The sequence below is a fragment of the Perca fluviatilis genome, chromosome 17, assembly GCF_010015445.1.
Source record: "Perca fluviatilis chromosome 17, GENO_Pfluv_1.0, whole genome shotgun sequence".
In the NCBI taxonomy this organism is placed as follows: domain Eukaryota; kingdom Metazoa; phylum Chordata; class Actinopteri; order Perciformes; family Percidae; genus Perca; species Perca fluviatilis.
This window is the reverse complement of record NC_053128.1, coordinates 22,668,785-22,691,382: the sequence shown is the minus strand read 5'-3', so window position 1 is coordinate 22,691,382 and position 22,598 is coordinate 22,668,785. Positions and strand designations below refer to the sequence as shown.

Sequence of the window (22,598 nt, the reverse complement as noted above, 5' to 3'; positions counted from 1 at the left end):
TAGGAGGCTCACACTGAAGAAAACAGGCACATTGGTGATCCCTGAGAAAAGCTCTTATGATCTGTGTACTACAGACTCTCCATACTTCACTGACTGAATCTCCATGAGGCACATAATGATCCCTTGGTTATTTAGAGGGGGGTAACAACACTTATGACCGACATATCCTGTAATGATGCCTTGTGCAAAATAATTAATTTGTAACCAGTGAAGCATTTAGGGTTCTTCTACTCTCACTTCCCAAGAGTTAATGTTGTAGCGGATGGATTTAACGAAGCACCCTTCATCCATTTGTCATAACGACAGCTGTGCTCATCTATTGAAGTCTAGCTGTTAATATGAATCTAAACACAAGGATTTATATTGTCTTGTATATGGGCATCACTATAGCAATGAGCTATTATTATTATTATTATAATTATTATTATCATCATCATAGAGAGGTGTTATTATGGATGTCCATTTGTGACTACAGCACAGATTAGATTATGTAGCATATCAAGTGTAGTAACTCGTGATGCTACAGCTAACAGTCAGAGGTATGCAAGACTAGATTATATGTTGTTGCTCCACTCTGGGTCATGGAACCTATTACTGTAATATCATATGGCTCTATACTTACAGTTTATTTGCATTGGTTATAAAGCACTTCATGTTTTGCTGATTATACTTCAGTATGTGTCTTTATGCCTAATCATGCTAACATCATCATGCTATTAGAGCCATCATAAGTTGTGTTTCCACTGCAGAGGCCACAGTAAATAGAATAGATCAATTGCAGTATCAATTTAATATATCAATATACCAATTGCATTGTATTTGGATGATTCACTAGTCTAGAATCATACTATGAGGCCATCTCAGTATTTCGGGAAGTGTGTGTCCTTGCTATAAAATGTGGTAGAAAGGGTCCATGGTGCTGATGTTTGCACAGCAGGTCACCCTGTGCAATCCAGTCAAATCCCTCCTGCTCTCACATGGGCGCTAATCTTCCCTGACGGCCTTCTTAACACTACAACACTCGCCCTTCCTCTCTTTCACTCCTCCCTGACATTTGCACAAACTGCATCTTGCTGTCTTCCTTCTTTTTCTTTTGCTTGGCTTCCTGCAGTATATTCCCTGTTTGTACATTTAGTGTGGTTTAAATTCAAATAATAAATGCACACAAGATGTACAAACATTACAATTTTGATACTTCACTCCTCAAAGTCCAAAATTAAATGTAAAGTTGTCGGACAAGTCAGTATTTCAGAAAACACTGTGTGGCTTGAAATCTTTTGCAGAGATCCCAGACACCACTCTTATGTCCATGCGATACATATAAAGCGAGAGCTGGGAGTCAATTAGCTTAGCAGTATGTGAATGGGGTTGCTCGTAGTGATGAACCTACAGAAAATTATCACCTATATTTGCAGCTCCTCTCTGCTTTACAGAGCTTTATACTGAGTTTCAGCTCACTGGTTAGCTGTCCCACTCACAACTTTACTGTTTTGGTTCACTCTCATCACTCTCAGCAGGTTTCTGTTTTCAGCTAAAGAGCTCAGCACCAAACGTCAGACAGACACAGTTTGCAACTAGCCGGGGAACCCAGTGGAGCATTTAGCTGCTAAAAAAACAATATATTTCCTTCAGGAGTTGGTAGGGACCCAAAACAGAGCTAAAAGAGTAATATTGGACTTTCCTCAGGTGGCCAGAAACACGACTCCAAAGGAAAGATGATCTTTCACCGTAACTGCGGTTTGCTAACTATTTCTCCCCATGCTTCCTTAAAATGGCAAAAAATCTGTTATTGCAGGTTGAATTAAACTAAGAGGTAATTGGTAATATTAACTTACAATACAAATAAAAATTAAACTGTAAGATGTTAAGTCCATAAAGATGCAAGATGCATTACCATATAAGGATACTAATTATCAAAAACATTGTTATTGTACATATTTCTAAATATATCACTGAATGACTCTGTTCCTATTTAACGACAGCGGGCAGCAGCGCCTTGGATAGATGTAGCATGCTTCTCCTATTATCTCTTAGCTCTTTGTCTCCTTCCTTCTTTCCTCCATCATGGACTGACAACTTCATACCAGAAATTAAATCAGTGTCCTCAGTCAAACTGTCCTGCTGAAACAGACTTGCATAACCAGACAAGTGGAGGGAAAAATGGGTCATGTTTGAAAACAGTTTTTCTCAAAGCCTACCGGGGAGTTTCTGAACAATATGTCCAAACATATTCATTTGTTTTCTCAGAAATGTTCTCATTGGACTGAGTTATCAATGCACAGGTGCTGCTGTCTGAGCTAAAAGCACTGCTCTTGTTTGGAGAGGTCAGTCATGTTGTGAACATGTTTTCTTAGTGCTGAGCTGATGTTATTTTGTTACCACTCCTCAGGTTATAGGTACAAATCAATAGAACATTCAACCTCCTCACCCCAATAGAGTAAACTTTTATAAGCCTTGAAGGAAATTTCTAATATTAACTGCATAAATTAACTGCATGGGAACATTATTACGGTCAAATAGAAGGCTTAGCACACTGTGTGGGTCTCAATATTTAAATAATGATACAGAAGATACAGAGACAGAATTTTCCTATAACATTTAGTTAACACAAGTTAATATTTTTAAAAACAACACAGGATCCTCACACAATCCACCAATGAAGTCCATGCAGAAAACATCATAAATGTGACCCCTGTGGCTGTTTGAGCTTCTGCCTCAGAGCATGCTGCCTCTGCCAATGATGCTCTGAATGGTTGAGCACAGATTAAGGCGGAACAGTAGTGTTGAGGTTATCACGCTCACACGACCAAAATAGACGCTGAGCGGGTGAGACAGCGGCCAAGGCAGCTACGCTCGCAGTACTGTGTGATGTGCTTAGTGGAAGAACCGGAGAATAACTGCTGACGGACACAGAAATGATGGAAAACAGAGCGGATGAACTCCCATAGGAAAGAGCCACTTGGGAAGAAAGAGTCTTTATTTTAACTTGTGATTGACACATTACTAAGGGATGACTTTCTCAGTTAAATGAATGCAGTGATAGATGGTTGGCATGGGGCTAATCCAGTAAAGAACAGTATCACCATATCCTCCATACCTACCATCTACCTTTATCCTACACTTTGACATTAAAGGTCCCATGACATGGTGCTCTTTGGATGCTTTTATATAGGCCTTAGTGGTCCCCTAATACTATATCTGAAGTCTCTTTCCCGAAATTCAGCCTTGGTGCAGAATTACAGCCACTAGAGCCAGTCCCACAATGAGCTTTCCTTAGTATGTGCCATTTCTGTGTCTGTAGCTATTGAGGAGGAGAGAGGGGGGGCAAGGTGGAGGGTGGGGGTGTGGCCTTGACCAACTGCCTATTTTCTCGTTTGAAAGCCATGATGTCTCTCTCTCATGGGTTGGCCAAATTCTCTGGGCGGGCAAAGCAGAGAAAGGGGAGGTAACCTTGCTCCTTATGACCTCATAAGGAGCAAGATTCCAGAACAGCTCATCTGAGCTTTCATTTTCTCAAAGGCAGAGCAGGATACCCAGGGCTCGGTTTACACCTATCACCATTTCAAGCCAATTGGGAACCATAGGCAGGCTGGGGGAACTCATATTAATGTTAAAAAACCTCATAAAGTAAAATTTTCATGCCATGGGACCTTTAAGTTGTGATTTGAGTCCTTAATGTTAGCAGTATTTGATGATCAAGATTCTGCTGAGGTCGCATTCATACATTTGTTGATTAAATGTGTTGCAGAATTTATATCAAAGTAACTGCATAAAATAAAAAGGAGCAGCATACAGAATACAAATACATATAAAATAAGTCCCCAGTCCATCATTTGTTTTTAAAAGAAAGCCAACTGTGGGTAACACTTCAATCTGTGTTAAATTTCAAGTTTTAGCAGCAAATGTCTGTAATCTGCGGTTATCACTACAAGTGCAGTGATGCAAATATTGTATTGTCTTTGCAAGAAATACTCTTAATTTGAGTGCTTGTCAAAAGCTTAAGTTATGTTGGCTGCTGAAATGATGAATAATCAGGTTTAACAACTCAAAATGGACACCAAATAAACAAGTTGATAGGGATGTTTAAGAAATGTTTCATATCGTACTAAATCAATATCAGGATAAATAACTGACTGACATGAACTTTTTTATAATATTTTGTCTTCTCCCTGATAGTTCAGAGATCGGTTATATGCAATGGTGGAAAGTAACGAAGTACATTTACTCAAGTACTGTACTTAAGTACAATTATGAGCAATTTATACTTTACTTAAGCATGTCCATTTTATGCCAGTTTATACTTAAAATCCACTACATTTTAGAGAGAAATATTCTTTTTACAGCACATTTATTTGAGACTGTTGATCACAATCATGATCAGCTTATAAAATATGAAACATTGTTATAGATTTAACTACCCAGCAGTAAATGTAGCCCCAGCTCGGAGCATCTAAATCATCAGAATGATGCTTATACATTAATGCATCAATAATTATAATCCAATAATATATACATAATAATATTACACTCTGAAAGTGGTCATTCCACATTATGAGCACTTTTACTTTTGATACTTAGAGTATATTTTAGTTGTAATAATTCTGTACTTTTACTTTTGTTTTATACCAGTGCCCCTTCATGCTTTACTGTGCTTGGAAGGCAGGATAAATAATGACCTCCTCTTTAAAGAGGAGTTAAATTAATAGATCACTACTTGTTTTCTGTGCAAAGAACCATTTGATCACCACCTGCCTTTTAATGAAGTCTCCGGCTCCCAATAACTGCTGGGCCTCGTTACGTAAATGTACTGCTCGGTAATGCTGCAGATCCAGAGCTATTTATGCAGAGACACATTTTGCACAGCTGTAACATGGCTTGAAGAGAAGCGAGTTACATGTATAACACTGCTGAACAGATTTTCTATCTTCTCTCCTCTTCTTGTGTAGTCTATTCTAGTCTGCATTGTAGAATGATTTGAAGACTGATGAGCTTCTCATAGTATACAGTAAGCTGCCTGACGCTCTGAAATAATGCCAACTCTATTAATGTTCATTTATTGCAGAAGTATACATACATCATCATGATTGTGCATAGGGCATTACAGGCATGTTAATTGTAATTCCTTCCAACAAGCTGATTTTCTTTAGGCGGAGGGAATGGCATTAGAATTCTATTTCCAGTCTATATAAAATATTCCATATCCAGCTAAGATTGTCTTCTAGAGGATTTTTGTTGTTGTTGTTGCTTTTCTTTTCTAAACTTTGACAAAAGGTTTAATGGCCAACAACTTTTCTGGTATTTATAAGAAGGAGGAAAACATGAGACTTGATAAATCCCAATGATTTCCATTACATGATAATATGATTTTTCAAATCCAAGTTCAACTGTGATTTTGTGATTAAGCAACACCAGGAGAGATCCAAAAGGAGATTTACAAGACGATGTTAAGCGGTAGAATTCCAGATTTTCCTGGAAGCAGTTTTGTCATCCTTCAATGTAATAGCCAGTGGTGGATTTAATCCCCCTCAAATTAGTCCCTCGCTAATCCTCACTAACCTCCAAGGTCCAATTTGAAGATGCATAAAGAACGTTTTGTAATCGCATGTTTAAGGCCCACAGCTTGATGGCGAGTAATTCTCCAGCATGCTATTTTATCTGGACATCAGAGTCCAAAAGCCAGTCTACAGTACATACATCAACCTGCCAGATTGCAGCAGAGAAAACCCCTTAAAAGTTTAGGTGAAACACATGTTGGATCACCTTTGTGATGTTCATACACATACTGTAACCTTCCATGCCAGTTGTGAAGTGATTTGTTGAGTTATTCAGGAACATTTCTCAGTAAGGTAGAGCATGGATGGCATTGATTTCAGTTGTGGTGCCCACTGTATTATAAATTATGTTTATAGAAGTGTATTTATCTATGCAAACACACAGTAGCTCCTAGGTCCGCATCTACTCTACCGGACTGTACTGATGAATGGATGGAGACATGCCTAATGTGAATGAACGCCATGCTGGCTGGACACAACCAGTGACCTTGTGCCACTATCACTTCACATCTTGGCTGTTTGGATCTCCTGTGTTAAAGGATAATACTGACCTATGCCCCTGTCCACGGATAATATTTAAGCTTGATGTACTTACGGTACTTCTAAACCTATATTTTGCCGATGCCAACCGAGAATATTGGTGATGCTTTTGGTTCTCAGTCAGAGCTACCTATTTCCTGGAATAATGTAGTTAACAAGAGCTTACAGTGGCTGAGAAACCTTCTGGTGTACACACTGCTTGGTCAATCGTTGTGATTAACTTTAGGGACATTTTTCTGAAATAGTAATTTAATGTCACTGCCTTCCTCTCCTGTGCATCTGTAATGTGAGCAGGTGGTTAAAGTTTTTTTTACAGGAACACTCAATGCTATGAAACATGGGCACAATCATGCAAATTCACAAACACTTCATTAAAGACAAGCCAGGCTAGATTTTGAACGACATGGATCAGCACAGAGTGTGACAGTCAAATCAATAAATTGATGAAGGTATATCCCAATGACACACCGACCACAGAACACAATGTGAGCTTGTACTAATGGTGCTTTGGTTGAGCAGCTTTGCGCAAATGTTATAAAAAAAAAAAGGCGACCAAACTCGGACAGAATGACAGGCTGGTACTGCAACCAATCAGAAGCCCTGAATCCCCTTGAAAAAAACACTTGCTGAAATATTTACATTGCAGTAATCTGCAACTATTTTAATAATAGTTTTAGTCATGTTGAAAGAAAAACCTATTACATTAAACATTAGCTTGTGAGGATTAACCGCCTGCTCTCTGTTTTTATATCATTTTATGAATATGTTTGGAGTTTGCACTGTTGGTCAGACAAAACAAGCCATTTGAAGAGGTCACCTTGGAATGAATTAATCAAGAAAATAATTAACAGATTAAATGATAATAAAATAGCAGACCTTTTAAATTGTTTTGTAATAGGGCCATTACGCTTCTTGGCGTAGTGCGAAATGCAGAGTCACATGGAAATTATTTTTCAAGTTCACTTCTTTCAAGCTAGTAGTCTACAAGTAGCTAGTAGTTCAAGTAACTTCCTCAAATGTAATGACATTTCTTTTACTTAAAAGATTTCTTAAAAAGTCTTAAGCATCGTCAGTACTGTGGGGATTTCCTTTACTGTAACATGTTGAATAAAACAGGAGCAGGCCTGTATTTTAATCCTCTCCATCAACATATCAACATAACTGCACAGACACACTATGATCTCCCTCTTGGATGCCTCAGAGCAACTCTTAAACTGCTGCTCATTTGCTGAGTGATGGTCCAATATGTGCATGATTGAAAGTTAAGGAAACTGAGCACTGTTAGTTCTGAAGACACCTATCCTGAGCATGACATCGGACCCGCTCTCCACAACACTTCGCTATGCGAGTAACTGATTTATTAGCATAAGAAAGATGTTGGATGCAAATAAAGGTTGCACATATTCATTATATTATTTGAATTATTACAATTAAATTGCTATATGGAGACAAAGTTTTTGTCCTAGTAGAGTGTATTTCATTAATTTTCATCACAATGAAGGTTATCCTGTATATTCCTGTGACCAGTGATCTACACCTGGAGCCTCTATTCTTAGGAACTCTATTATTAGACTAAAACCTCATGGCTACCTGCTGCCACTAGCAGACTTTTCAAAACGGTGCCCCTGAAATACAAACCAAAACAAATCCCACATTGCATTAATGAGTTTTTACATCTTTCCCCTCTGCCCTCTGCCCTCTGTGACTCAGTGTGACCCAGAGGTAGCAGAGGCTTCACAGCAAAGTGAAATGCTCCCTGAGTATGTGTAAAACCTCTCTGCAACCTTCACACACCTTATCACTTGCTTTCCCCTAAAGCCTGCACCCCCCATTTTTCAGCGTCTCTTTTGTTGTGTTTCTTGATTATGCATTAGTTGAAAGAGGAAAGTGCAGACAGGCAGTCGGCCCTTTTCTATTTCTGCCTGGTGTAGTCCTTTGCAATTCAAAGAGGTACCAAAGTGCTACTTCCTGTTTTCCAGTCTTGTTCCATCCTTCAAGAATGCATACCTTTATTAGTCACCATTCTGTCTTTCTATTTGTGTCTGTCTGTCTGTCTGTCTCTCCTATTATGTCACCAAACTATAATGGATGTGAAAACACACACAAACCCAACAGAGGGGGGAAGAGTTCTGCCAAATTAAGAGTAAAGATGTAGGCAGCGAAGGAGATACTGAGTGAATTGAGACAGCCATCCTGTAAGCTAGTGCCTAATTTTAGCCTGTGAGGGCAGTGCACTGTATCTCCCTGTGGATGAGTTCAACCACAGAGGGATCTGAGCATCAGCTCAGCCTCTTGTTCTCTCATCTGTTCTGTGTGTGGACACTGTCCTTTGTGCAGAAAGGTTACAGGACAGTCACAATAGACCGGGGTGGAGAAATGTGGATTCAAAGAGCTTTAAAAACACCTGGGGTTTAATTTTGCATAGGTGTCATGGCAAAACTGGTTTAGAATTATGAGTACGTACATGTGTCAGCACAACATGAAATTCCGTGCTCAGGCTCTCTTTTCTGGAGTGATTGCACTCTATGAGAAGAAGAAGTAAGTAGCCCTTGCAATTTGGTCAAAAGTGGTCAGTATTTTTTTCCAAATTCTGAAGTACAGACAGAAAAAGTCAAAATTAAACTGAGGTGAAAAAAAGGCAGATAACGCAAAAATAAAGGTTGGACCTGGAGTTAAATATAGAGCAAAACTGCTATTAGAAAATAGAAATGTTAAAAGTAACAAAATACTCCTCATTTCTGCTCTTATACAAGTAAAATATTTCAATAGATTATAATTGAATGTACTGTACATATTCACATTTGACTTCAACCTTCTATACTTTTGTTTACAGTCTGGCATCAGTTTATTCTATTTATTACTTCAAGAACTACAACTTTGAAGCTATTCAAACTTTTAGCACTAGTGTAGAAAAACATACCTGACACCAAAAGTTGTGTGATTTCTTTTAATGGCAGCATGGTGTGCCATAACCTGAGGCCCATTTAAATGGTCATGACAATTATGGTGAGTAGAATGGGCAGTTTACAGATAATGGAAAGCCATAAACTTAAAAATAGATACTAATTACTTGAAATCTTTCATTCAACAAATTGGCAAATGGCGGAGGTTATTATGCAAAACTCACCAATTTCTTCATATTTCACTGTTTTTAGAAGAAGAAATTGAGCTTCAGCGTCAGGGTGATTATGGAATAACTAACCTGGAAATAAGTAATGGGTTTCTCATGCTAATGAGAAATTAGTGCCACAGCTAACCGGCCGTGAGTCAATTCTCTTCGCCCATATCCGATGTGAATGAAAGCGCTTCACATTGCACATATGCTTACTCACCCTGCTGATGACTTTCTATTCTGAAATGTCCTGCTCTTATGAAATAACCACACCAGCAGTAACACTTGCCCCGGCTCATGGCATTTAAAAACACATACCTGCTGATTATTCCAGATGTATGTCCTCCCTTTATCATTCTGTTTCTCATTCACTGGTCAGTTTGTTTTGGAAAGCAGCCATGTTGAATTATGCAGCTCAACATCTGTGAGATGTGCACACACATATGCACACGCACACACACACACGCGCGCACATGCACGCACGCACGCACGCACGCACACACACACACACACCCACACACACACACACACACACACACACACACACACACACACACACACACAGTTGGCAACCAAATTCTCTGGTGGCCAAACAGGGCAGGCACACCATGCCCTCCACTTCAAAGGTGACTTTGTACATTTGTGAACTTTTTAGGTATCTTTTTAATCTTTCAAAAATATTTTTGTATCTCTGAAATACCAATGCATGTGATGTTTCACATCACACTAACAGACACTAACAGATCTAAATCTGAACCACTGTCTGTTTTACCTGCTGTTTCAACACTGTACTTGAACATGATGTATGATCAGTATTTGAATGTACATTTTCAAACAACAAAGGAGATACTAGGGCGATCTAACTGAGGTCTCTCTGTCTCTTTTTTCTCTTTGGCAGATTTTCCATATGACCTATGACCTGGCTAGTGCAGTGGTAAGAATATTTAATTTGATAGGGATGATGCTGCTTCTGTGTCACTGGGACGGCTGCCTCCAGTATCTGGTGCCTCTCCTCCAAGACTTCCCCCCTGACTGCTGGGTGTCCCTAAACGGTATGGTTGTAAGTATTACACACTCTTCTCTTTTGTTTGTTATTTTGGCATTTGGTGTATATAAAAGAATCTTTGCATTTCATTGCTACATACTGTACATGACATTGTGCTAAAAGACTGAGGCTACAGCTGCATGTATCAGGCAACAAATGACAAACTGATGACCCATGTAGAAGACAAAGAAACAGCATTGTTTTGTATTGCAGTGTAGGACTAGTAAGCCCTAGTATTTTTGTACACTAAGATAAGAAAAATGTAAGAGCAGGCAGTTATTTCATTCAAGATAACCCTGTTTGGCTGCTTAGCTCATATGCGCTTGTATGTCTAAAAGAGAAAACGTTGTTAAGATGAGGACCAACCGATGTGTTTTCCGAATAAAATGCTATATGACAAAATATAGGATTTCTCATAACTATAGGTCTATTGATTTTAAAATAATGTTGCAGTTATAGCAAATATTTTTTTTAAATAAAAATAAAGGCTCGGTCTTGTTCTCTTGTTTTATTGTATTAATATACAGTAGTGTCTGATTAAATAAGAACTGCAGGCGCATTTCTTTAGGGACATTGTTGCAGGTACATTATTGATCTGCCAACCGACAAAGAAACATATCTTAAAGAGGCAGTGAGACAGTTTAAACCAAATATTACTACAGTGCATGAATACCAGTGGTACTGTAACAGTAGTGTACTACATGTTTCTGTTTTCCTTGGCCTTCTTGTTTCTGTTTTCCTTGGCCTTCTTGTTTCATAGTATTAACAGATATGACACTTTTAACGTATTTTCTTGGCCTATTTCTGGCCTCTCCATATTCTACGTGGATATCCAAACTCTTTGGGGACTGTCTCCCATCTGTATGTGCTTTTTCTTTCACTGTGTTTTACATTTTTTCCACCTCCTTCTCTTTCTCTGAGTTGGGGTCAAACGAACCGTGGTATTAGTGTGATAGTGTAGAAGTGTGTGTACGGGCCTCCTGGGTAATGCTGATTGTAAATGCTCGCCCGGGGAACTCTTCTGCCCTCTCATCTCCCTCTCTCTGACAAACATGTCTGTACTCCACATGCACACTGACTGCTTAGAGGCATCTGACTTCAGGAGCAAATGTCAGCTTTCCTCAACATCACAGCCCTGTATTCAACTCTTATTTGTACTTCAAGGCGATTAATTGCCCAAGTGAGCCCAATACCAACTAGCATGTGTTATTCATCCTAAACAGACATTATCCATCTCTGTTTGCACCAAAATGAATTTTCAGTGATAAAATGTCACACATAACTGTCACAATTCATCCTTGCTAATGCTTACACAAAACCGGGCTCTTTCATTTTCCTGCAGCACCACAGATTCTTTTTAACTTTCCTTTGTTCAACATTGCTTCATATTTACCGCTACTTGTAATAACTAAGCTTAATTATAAAAGTCTCCTTGCACTTGTGCTGCATGTTGCTCTGCTTGCTCAGAATTAATCAGATCTATTCCCCTTCTTGTATGCAAATCGATACGTAATGGGAATCATGTAGAAGTTGTCACTGCCTCCTGTGTGGCAGGATCATTTGCGCCATGGAAATCAATAGCCATAGCTGGGGATTGCAAAAGGGCCTCTGAAACAAAGATACTGTGTGCTGGATGCTTATAGGTGAGCTACACAGCTGTGAAAACTAGTAAAAATGAAACTAGAATAATTTGCATGCAGTATGTCAAAACAAGATCACAAAGATGCCTTCCAGCTCCTCACAGATATAAGCTTCCTTGTGACATGTTCTGACTGCAGCTGCAGACTTGCACACCTATATATAGAACCTCACAGAGTTCGTCTAGTCTGAAGGGACAACAATGCTTTCAAATCTCAGCAGTTTCACAACTTCTTTGATTAGTATTACCATATATATCATGAATCTAGTCCATTTTTGCACCTTGTGTTCAGGTATGAATATACAGATTGTGACAGCGTTGAGGCTGCTGAAAGGATTAGTTGATTAGTTAATTACTCGATAGACAGAAAATGAATCTTCAACAAGCAAAGCATTCTCTGGTTCCAGCTTTTAAAATTAAAGGTTAGTCTCTTTTCTTTCACTGTAAATAGAACATCTTTGGATTTTGGACAGTGGGTCAGACAAAACAAGCATTTTGAATAGTTACCTCGGACTACAGGCAATTATTATAAATGATGAATCAATACTTTTGAGACTAATGCTACGCCGCAAGAATGATGAGAGAAATTGGTCTCAATACCGGTGATCCACAAATAAAAAAATGAGTTTCAAATGTGTATGATGATTTGTGAGTAATTTGTGATGTTCACAAATGCATTTTCCAATCCACCAACAAAGACAAACCAATTTGAACAAATGTAAAACATTTTTGCAAATAACTCAACTTGAATAAATGTCAGTATTCTACATAACAGGTATTTAATTTTAATAAACCTATAAATTTTCAGATTGCTTTCTATATTGATTTCTCCTCCGTTTTTGTGATGACTGAACACTTGCATTTGAACTGAACAAAATGAATCAAAAAAATAATTGATTAAAATAATTGTTAGCTGCAGTCCTAAATGACACATATTTGAGGCAAAATCTCTGGTCATTGGCACTGTAGGATGTCAGCAGCTAACATGGTGTTACTGACTGGGATGTGGTAGAATGAGCAATTTGTAGAAATCTCTTCCCTGTGGATCCTGACTGCGGTCTAGCAAATCCAAAGTGAAAAGCCTGGCCCACATGTGGGATTCCTCTTCTCACACCATCGCAATGCATTAGCATTCATAAGTTAAAAATCTTGATAAGATATGTCCCCTTCCGTTTAAATACATAATGTGTTTTTACGGCCTCTCGGGAGAGGGACTTTCAGGTGAATGTTGCCTTCAAAGGTCGTGTCTTTCAGCTGCTCAAGAATGCGTCATATTTTGTTTCTGTCGTTGGCTTGGTACTTTCTGTCTCCAGCTGTGAGAAGAAGAGTGGGGACAACCAGGACTGCAGATACTGCTGAGTGGTGCAGTACAAGGTGTAGGACTGTTATCTTCATGACTAATGGCCTGAGAGTAGCTTCTTACTCTTTAGCGGCTGCATTTACTTAATCACCAGACAAGATAGTGCTGCTGTCGCTGTGTTGGCTCGTGTGAGAGGGTGATGGGATGTTACTTCTGTCTGCATGCACAGTGTAAAGATATGTGTTTAGGAGCATGGAGGGACATGTGTGTTTTGTGAGTGTTTGTGTGCTGTTCCTGTCCAGGTCTCATATTAAAGAGACGGACAGCTGAGCAGTATCCTGCTGAGGATTCATGTCTCAGGGGCAGACAGACAGAACTGTAGGTAGACAGACAAAAACAGAAAAGCATTGCCTGACCATGCATAACCACCCTTCAGTCTCTTTTATCCCTGGACCACGCACTATTTTCCCGTCTCTTTCTTCCCCAACCTCAATGAGTAATTTCCAACAGCCGGGCTCAGTCCAAAGTTTATGAATTAATCAAACTATTTTTTTTTTTATAGTGTATATCTCTCCTCCCTCATGGCACTTCCCTCAACATGAGGACATATTGGTTTCATCTGAGTAAAATGCAAGACTGCTTTTGCCCTGATGTGAACAGGGTGTAGCTCTCTTGCTTAATTATTTGTTTTAAAGTACCTTTGATTGGTTGACATTGGTAGGTGTGTTATTCACCCCTCTTGGAGAGTCTTTGCTGATAATAGGAGATTTCAATCACTCATCTCTAGAGCATCTTTGTTCATTCAGAAATGCGGGAGTATGACCACCTGAATTGTCAAGATGTCAAGCATCGCTGCTTAACAACAGTAGCACCGAGTTTCGAGGGGTTGTCGCAAGACATTTGACAACATCTCTTTTGTTGTACACCTGGAGACATAAATCAGGCTGCTTTCTTGCTTAGTTTAACCTTTCTGATTAAGGGTGTGCTCATCAGTGAAAGTGGCAGATGCATACTTGATTGCACATGATTGGATACCAAAAGCAAAAGAAGTCACCTCACTCCTCAGAATGTCAGTATTGTGTGGTAGACATGTATTACTCTTCAGAGAAAGTAGAAAGACAAGGCTTTTACAAAGGTGACTACATTTAGATTATGTCATGAGATAAAGAAAATATAAATTCAACAAATCACAAAGCACAGAATAACATGTCAGAGAGGAGTAACAGCCCTATTAATTAGTCAATTGAATTTAATAGGCAGTTATTTTATGCAAAAATTCAAGTTCAAGCCTCTCAGATTTGTTGCTTTTCTTTGTTTTATGTGATGGTAAACAGAATATCTTTGGGTTTCAGGCTGTTGGTCGGATAAGACAAGAAATTGTTAAAAAAAAAATATACTGGTCCTTTTTCACAATTTTATAACCCATTAATGAAAATGTTTGGCAAATTAATTGTTGATGAAAATAATGAATTGCAACACCACTAACAACCCAAACGTACAACCCTGAGGAAAGCAACTGAGACCGCTGCAAAAAAAAACACATAAAATCTTAATAAAAGGAGAAAACTGTAGAAGCTTGGCAGGTCCCAGAAGGATCCTTCATCAGCACTGCTGAGCTGGAGATAAGCATGAAACAAACGACACAAAGAGAACATCAACCTTTACACTGAGAAGGTTACCACTGTGAGTACTTTTCTTGCCAAGTTACAGTTTGGTGCTCACGCAGGCCAGCAGACCCCTGCACTTCCTCGCTTATGTGTTCAAAGACTGTTGCGCCTTCTGTGCACTCCCAGAGAGAACAGCTTGTAGTTAGATTACGTAATTAAAAAAAATTGATATTGTGCATCACATTTTTCCCCATGCATGGGACAGCTTGCCGGTTATATGATTGAGTAATTAAGACCAGCTAATGCGGATGTTTGTGCTCAATTTTAAATATGGATAAAAAGACACGTGAGGGGAGCATTTACCTGAAATAAAACATGAAAAATACACACAAAGTGCTAGTAAAATCAAAATAGGATGACATTTTACACCAAAACTTATTTAAAATGGAAAAGCTACGCATGCACATTCTAGAAAGTGTATTTTCATAAGTGAATGTAATAGGAAATGTTTTTTTCCTTGGATTTTACTAATAAGTGTTATGCTGCAGTGAAGCGAGGACAGCTGTTGAATTAGTGCGCATCTGTGGCAATGAGTATCAGATGAGTAACCACTCTATTTTTTGTTATTTGCCCTATGAGCAGTGGTGCTGTTGAGGGTCAAATCCTGTCCTTTGCAGCTGTGCATCACATCTTCTCATAGTTAGTCTCATAGTTACTCATTGGTATGAACAACAACCAAAGCCTCTGGGTCACACTCGACACCGGGACGATGGTGAAGCATCCAGGTCACATAACCAGTCTCATCCTGTGTGATGGGACTGTATGGAGGCACCATGTTGTGACTAATGAATTCAAATGCTGATGTTAAACAAACAAGCAGTCAAACACTTGGCTAAGTCTAATTATAGACAGTTTTGAGTGTTTTTGCATGGGATAATGAAGTCTGTGAATTCATGTTACTGTTGAATATAAAGTATCTGATGTCACTTGTTTGGCTTCATCCAGAGCTTAATTATATTTCGAACTCCAGAGGAACTAAGCACATCTGCAGTGTTAGCCACATTCATTAAAGTCAAGGGGATTGGAGAGAATAGGAAAAAAGTAGAAGCTGCTTTTTAAAGAAACGGAGGGTATACGGTGGATAATTCTGTCAATCTGAGTTTCCTCACTACTGCAGGGAAATGCATGTTTATGTCTGTCATTTGATGACTACTGTAAACGGACAAAAGAAATCCAGGACAGTATGTACTTAGTGTAAGATTGGCTGCTACAATCATAATGCACTGCACCAAATCTACTGTAAGTCACTTACTGTAATGGAAGGCAAAAATACAAACTCAAGGAATCAAACCAGTAATAATGCAGATGTTATTCCTGCAATGTTCTTCAATAAAAAGGGTCTCTCTTTCTCTCTCTTTTTTTTTAATCAAGATTTGAATCTAGCGATTGAGCCCATCATCTCATGCAAAATGTTTACTGAGGTAGTAAATAAAGTGAAGTAGGGTCATTTTCCCATAGACTTAGACTATAGAAACAGGCTTATTTTTGCAACCAGTGGAGTTGCCCCCTCTAGAAATTAGATCAAATTCAGGTTTAAGGTACACTGGCTTCAATTGTTAGACTTAGAAGCTTTGTCCATTATTTTTACAGTCTATGATAAGGACTTGAACTAATATTGACGGAACATCAATGATGTCTAACCTGTTGAATTAGGAACCACACCTGTGACAGTTTAGTCCAATAGAGAGTGATTGGTTAGCTCACCAATGAGCTGATCATCACTGGGCTAAGAGCCAAATAAAAAAAGATTCTCCCTTTTTCTCTGTTTTATATGCTCTATATTTAAATAAACATCAGAAGTATGACGTACAGTGCAACTATATGTGAAGTCAATTCCCAAGCCCTATATAATCTGTACTACAAAAGGATTATATGACACGCTCATGCAGTGCAGACATTCCCTGTTGCACCAAACACATCCAAGGACAAATAGCAAAATGTGCGGTGAGTCACCACAGCTTATCTGTTTTCACCTGGCAAAACTACATTTCACCGCTACGCCATCCATATGAATATGTCAACACAAACATTCTGCAGCGTTACCCGCCATCTCAACCACACATGCTAAACGTACACATGTGAAAGAACAACTAAGGCTCATGACATCACAAGTAGCATTTGGGTGGATTGTGTGTGTGTGTGTGTGTGTGTGTGTGTGTGTGTGTGTGTGTGTGTGTGTGTGTGTGTGTGTGTGTGTGTGTGTGTGTGTGTGTGTGTGGATTATTCAGTGTAAGTGCAACAGTAAATTACTACGAAAACACTACATATATATTTCTGCTACAAATATTTCCTTTACACTGTATATTGTGGGGAAAAAAAGGTGGTTCTTTGTATAAAGACAGTATTGTTTGGCTGAACCCTTTTGGAGAAAACAAATTGACGCTGCCAAGGCAAACAAACTGGACTCTATTTGTCATTCAAGCTGGAAAGTGTCACAAATGTTCTAATCAGTCTCTGGAAGAATAAACTAATTGGTGAGTCATCCAGGGCAGATGATTAGCTGTAAATTTACTCATTAACTAAATCCCAGTTGATGAACAGCGTGGAGTCGAGCAGAACGGAGAATGCCGTGACAAAAGGAGGCACCAGCGTGTGAACATGATGGGATGTGCTACATTACAGTGTGGCTTATGGAACTATGTCAGCCAGTGAAAAAAAGACAGAGATTAACTATATTTTCTAGAGGTTTCATATTTCTTTCATTAGCCATTCTGTTTTGGGTGAAATAGATATTCTATATGGAGCGCTTCCTCAGCCCTTCTTGTTCACAGGAGGTGAAGCTATTAGAGGAGTCAGCAACTTGGCTGTGACTATGGGGCATGTACCGAGGAGCTGTCGTATTTGTCTTCACATAGGAACTTACTGGGTTTCACATATGTAGCCTCGATGGGCCTGTTTAGGTTGCTCACCAGAGATTTTGCATATCTCTGGGCAAAAAAGGCACACATGTGAAATGTACTGTATTAATGAGGAGTCTAAATCCTGCTCTGATGACAGGACATGACGTATCCTGACGCTAAGAACAACAGAAATTGTGTGTGTGGGGGAAAGAAATCTGTGAAATCTGGATTGTAACTATAAAGGTAGTACATTTTCAAGCCTTCTATATTGTGATACTACCTGATAACCTAGATGGATTATAAAATGGGTGTAGGGCCAGGTGTCCAAGGGGTCCTACACAAGAGCATCTGTTTGAAGTATCTGTTAATAATATTTCTCATTGCATAGTAAAAAAGCAAAAAGTCCTTTTTAAAAATCTAAGAGTTACCCAAAGGCCTTAGTATGCTCAAAACAAACTAGCTCATACAACATGTCATCCGCCCACATCTGAAAGCAAGTATAAAGTAAGAATATGGGTTGCTCACCCGGTTGCGCCCCATGTGCTCAGTCCTTACAGCAGTAGCCACAGGTTAGATTCCGACCTGCAGCCCTTTGTTGCATGTCACTTCCTCACTCTCTTCCCTTTCCTGTGTTAAGCTGTCCTGTCAATAAAGGCCTAAAAATGCCCCAAATAATAATCTTAAAAACTTAAAATAAAAAACACAAAAAGAGAGCTTCCTTCCCACCTCCCCACGCCTAGCCGATCACTGCGAAAAGTGGGCGTGATTATCGCATTGTTGGTTTTGGCAAGTTAAAGAAATTTTTGAACGCTGTCCCCAAATTTACTGACCCCTAAAACATTCAATTTGAGGTTGTTACGAGAAAGCAACTTCATGACAACTTCATAGGGAATGAATCTTTGAATCTGTGTGGTCACTTTACCACCAAGGATTGTGTGGGAGGCCTTTAAGGCATCTGTGCCCAGGGGTCCATCTTGTCATGATCCATCCATGCTTCATAATACCTCATGGTCTCAGAGTGCATATTGTAGTGTCACAAAACTAATTGTTCGCTTCACCGGGAGCGTAAAGCGCTCTTGCGCAGCCCAATCAGTACTACCTGTTGTCCCTTGTTTTCATCCACAGTCAGCAGCAACCGATGCGGTTTTTACTGTGGTGGGGTGGACGAGGAAATGGCTTCTTATAAACCCAGCTGGACACATAATTGGATAATAGGGGCCTCATGAACCCGAGTGGAGATATTATTGTGTAGTTAAAGGCACACAAGAAGCAGTCACTTTGTGACGAGAACACATGCCGTGAACGATAAAAGGAATGAGTCTCACCCAGTGCAGATCACTTCCTTTTGAGCTGCTCAAGAGAGTCGATCATGACTGACTACATTTTCAACATGAAGACTGTTACATACACTCAAGCTGATATGTTACAGTACATGTGTGGGTGGAGACTACAGTGAGTTCCCAATCTTCCAGCTCTGTATTTCTGTTCCCCTGTCTCCAACACACTGAATCCCATTACAACACTTTTTTTTTAGCTCTTGCAAAAATGAGCTGTTTTGCTCCCTGTGGCAAATGGGAAAATAAATAAAACCAGGTAGGTCTAGGCAGAGAGGGTGTTGAAAGGCTGAAAGAAGAGAGAGAGAAACAGAGACAGGTAGAAAGTTCAGCCACTCAGTGAGGGCATTAGGCTGTGAGGCATGAAGAGTGTGTTGGCAGGGTGTTTGGTGGAGATTCAGTGATCCATCAAAGGAAAGCCTGTCTTTCTATTCTGCCTTCCCTACCTGCTTTGCCTTGCAGTAACTCCCCCCACCCCCTCTCTGTCTCTCCATTTCCTCTCTCTTTCTCCCCCTCTCTCTCTCTCTTTCTTCGCCCTTGCAGAATGTTTCCTGGGGTAAGCAGTACTCTTATGCCCTCTTCAAAGCCATGAGCCACATGCTGTGCATCGGGTATGGCGCCCGGGCACCTGTCAGCATGTCTGACCTGTGGATCACCATGCTGAGTATGATTGTTGGAGCCACGTGCTACGCCATGTTTGTGGGCCACGCTACAGCTTTAATTCAATCGCTGGACTCCTCACGCAGGCAATACCAAGAGAAGGTAAGCACCAGACAGTGACATGATTATATTAAATACCTGAGATTAAGCGAAGATTGGGTTTACGGGATTTACATGACATTGGATGTTATTTTAAATTAAGTAACTGCACGGTATTAAGTTCAAATCTTTCGTGTCTTGTTGTTTCAAGGTGAGTAATGCTAATAACCAGTAGAATGATCTTAAAGCTTTAGTGTGTAACTTTTTGATATTAATGAAAGTCCGTTACATTCAAGCCATTGCCAAATGAGTTGCTACAAATCTAATCAAGACTATTAGCTCCACCAAACTCTCTCTGTATTTCTCAGTATGGCTGTGTTCAGGAGATTGTGTCGTCCTGTGACTTTTGCACGCAGAAACTCGAGTGAAGATAATTACCTCTTCTGAAGAGTCCATCATGCTTTTTAATCCTTCGTGCCCTCCTTGGCTACTAGCAACTGTGTGGGGCAGGGGTGGGGGCTCACGATCACGCAACCCTACAGTCACATTAGCTACAAGAGACAGCGAAAAAGCGACATGCTGCCATTAATTTTCAATGTGAGTGACCGTTTGCCAGCGACAAGCAGCGAGCTTGCCGCTGCCACGAGCAAGGCGGGGCCAAAATAGACAAGAAGTCTATTTTATGCAAATGCTGAGCGATGCGACGGCAGCGTGACGTTTGTACGTTGGTTGCTTGAGTCAAAGAAAATTATTCGAGATTTCAGAAACGCTTCAGGACATCGTATTTCTGTATATATCTGATATGTTTGGCATTTTATCTCATATATTTTGTTACCCCTATCAAGAAATAAATACTTTTAAATCCAAAAACATCATTCTTGTGACTTGACAATACCTCTGAAGTGACTTGTAAGCAAGGGGGTAAGCTTTGGTTCAGAACTCGAACCTCCTATGGCGCCATTTTGATGCTACAACGCGATCACCTCCTGTTAGCATTCCACTGACTGCCATTCATTTTGACGTCACTTGACAGCGAATAACTTTACATCTGAAGCGTTTAAAGACTCTATTTGTCCATTGTTTATTTCTAAAGAAACACGACAATGTATAAAAGGCTCCATTAACTTGTACCTCACGTTATGGCTCCATAGCAGACGCTTTTGTAAAAATAGGCTACAGATTAGTCACACAGTAGAGGAATTACCGTATAATACAGGAGAAGCTGGCAGGCAGTTTCGACTTACATGAGCTGTTTAGGTTTAATTACTAATGTTAACTAGCATTTTAGTTAGCAATAATTAGCCTGTGCCCATGTTATCTCCTTACATATACCTACCCTCTCCGTCTCTGCAAGATTGGGGATGATTGAGATTTCTCTTGGCACAGCTACCAGAAGACTTACAACTTTCAGAAAGGTTGCTCATGTCACATTTATGTTGTCTCTCTCAGCTGGAGGCTGCGCAGTAACGCTCACCGGAAAAGTGCTTCTAATACCTTCACTGGTCTCCGTCCAGAGCAACGGGATCTGTTGGTCCATTCTTACTGTCTATGCTTGTAAGACGTGCTTGAAGGTAGCACCAGAGAATTTCTTTTTACCGTTGCCAAGCAACCCGGTGTAGGCTAGGCACGCCCAGGAGCGCCCATCAAGCAAGTGCGTGTCGCTCTCTTTTGTAGCTAATCTAACTGTAGGATAAGGCTTGTATCATGTGGACGCGCCAACAGTGTTCCTGTCATTACTTAATACTATACAGTACTATATAGACAGAAACTACACACTATAGCTTCAAATTATTAATCTGAGGGTTTTGCTCTTTGCGGTGCATAAAATCCTGCTCTAGACTTAAATAAATTAGCTTCTCTCAGTGGCCCCATGGACCAATGGGTTGAGCTCTCACAGATTGCAATATCTTAGGCGATGACTAAGAAAGAGGATTTTCTTCCCCCAAGCAGATCACATAAGGCCAACGGGGTAAGGAGGTCTATTACATGACCAGCCACCTTATTGTCAGTATGCTGCCAGTGAACACATTTTATTTTTCCCTTTCATTTCAGTCCCCGTTACATCAGTTTTCAGGATGGGGGGGGGGGTTGATTATCCAGCATTTCAGCCGAGCAACCATCTGTGATCTTGCTGAGAGGCCTGGGCAATTCCCAGAACACACGGCCATGACTGATGCGCTCTGTGTGCTCGCACGCAAGAATCTGACTTTAACTCTCAAACTTTTTTCTGCGCGTACACTGACTGCAGAATTCCATGTACAGACATCACTATAGTTCAGGGGATTATAGTCCTCTATTGTACAGTTTGTCTTGATCCATTTAAGGACATAATCATGATTAGAAATGAAGAGCTGACCTTTAATTTATGTGGTAACATAGATGATGTAAACACAAACAGACTTGATTGTTGCGGGCAAAAATCCTTGATTATGCGGCACGTTTTCTTAAAAAATGCAATGGAATATGCAGGATATTTATGCAATTTTATGCGATGAAATTGCGGGAACTTGCAAAAATTGCGGGAACTTGCAAAAATTGGGGGAACTTTTAAAAGCTGCGAAGTGATTCCCCCAACACCCTGCTTTTCAATGATGTTCACGTCGCGTAATTACGTCACTTCATAACGTCACTTCATAACGTCACTTCATAACGTCACTTCATAACGTTCCCATGGCAACAGGGGCAAATGGCTGCTCTTGTGTGAAGTAAACGCAACATTTATCAACTTTCTGCTAAGATATACTGTATGTGACTTTTTTGCAACGAAAATGCTGGGATTATGAAATCATGCAAGCCCCGCATATTTTGTGCGGAAATCGGCAATTTATGCGGTGAAAGTGCGGCGTATTTAAAAAAATGCGGCCCCCGCA

General features: G+C 39.8%; 1 protein-coding gene across 2 annotated transcripts in view; it reads left to right on the top strand.

Moving 5' to 3' along the window:
• The window catches only part of LOC120545613 (potassium/sodium hyperpolarization-activated cyclic nucleotide-gated channel 1), a 117,277-nt gene that overhangs the window by 72,107 nt on the left and 22,572 nt on the right, over positions 1-22,598 (top strand). For both annotated transcript variants that reach the window (XM_039780125.1, XM_039780126.1), the window contains exons 3-4: positions 10,103-10,264; positions 19,573-19,791. In XM_039780125.1, the coding sequence (XP_039636059.1) occupies positions 10,103-10,264; positions 19,573-19,791 (381 nt within the window). The remainder of the gene's footprint in view (positions 1-10,102; positions 10,265-19,572; positions 19,792-22,598) is intronic.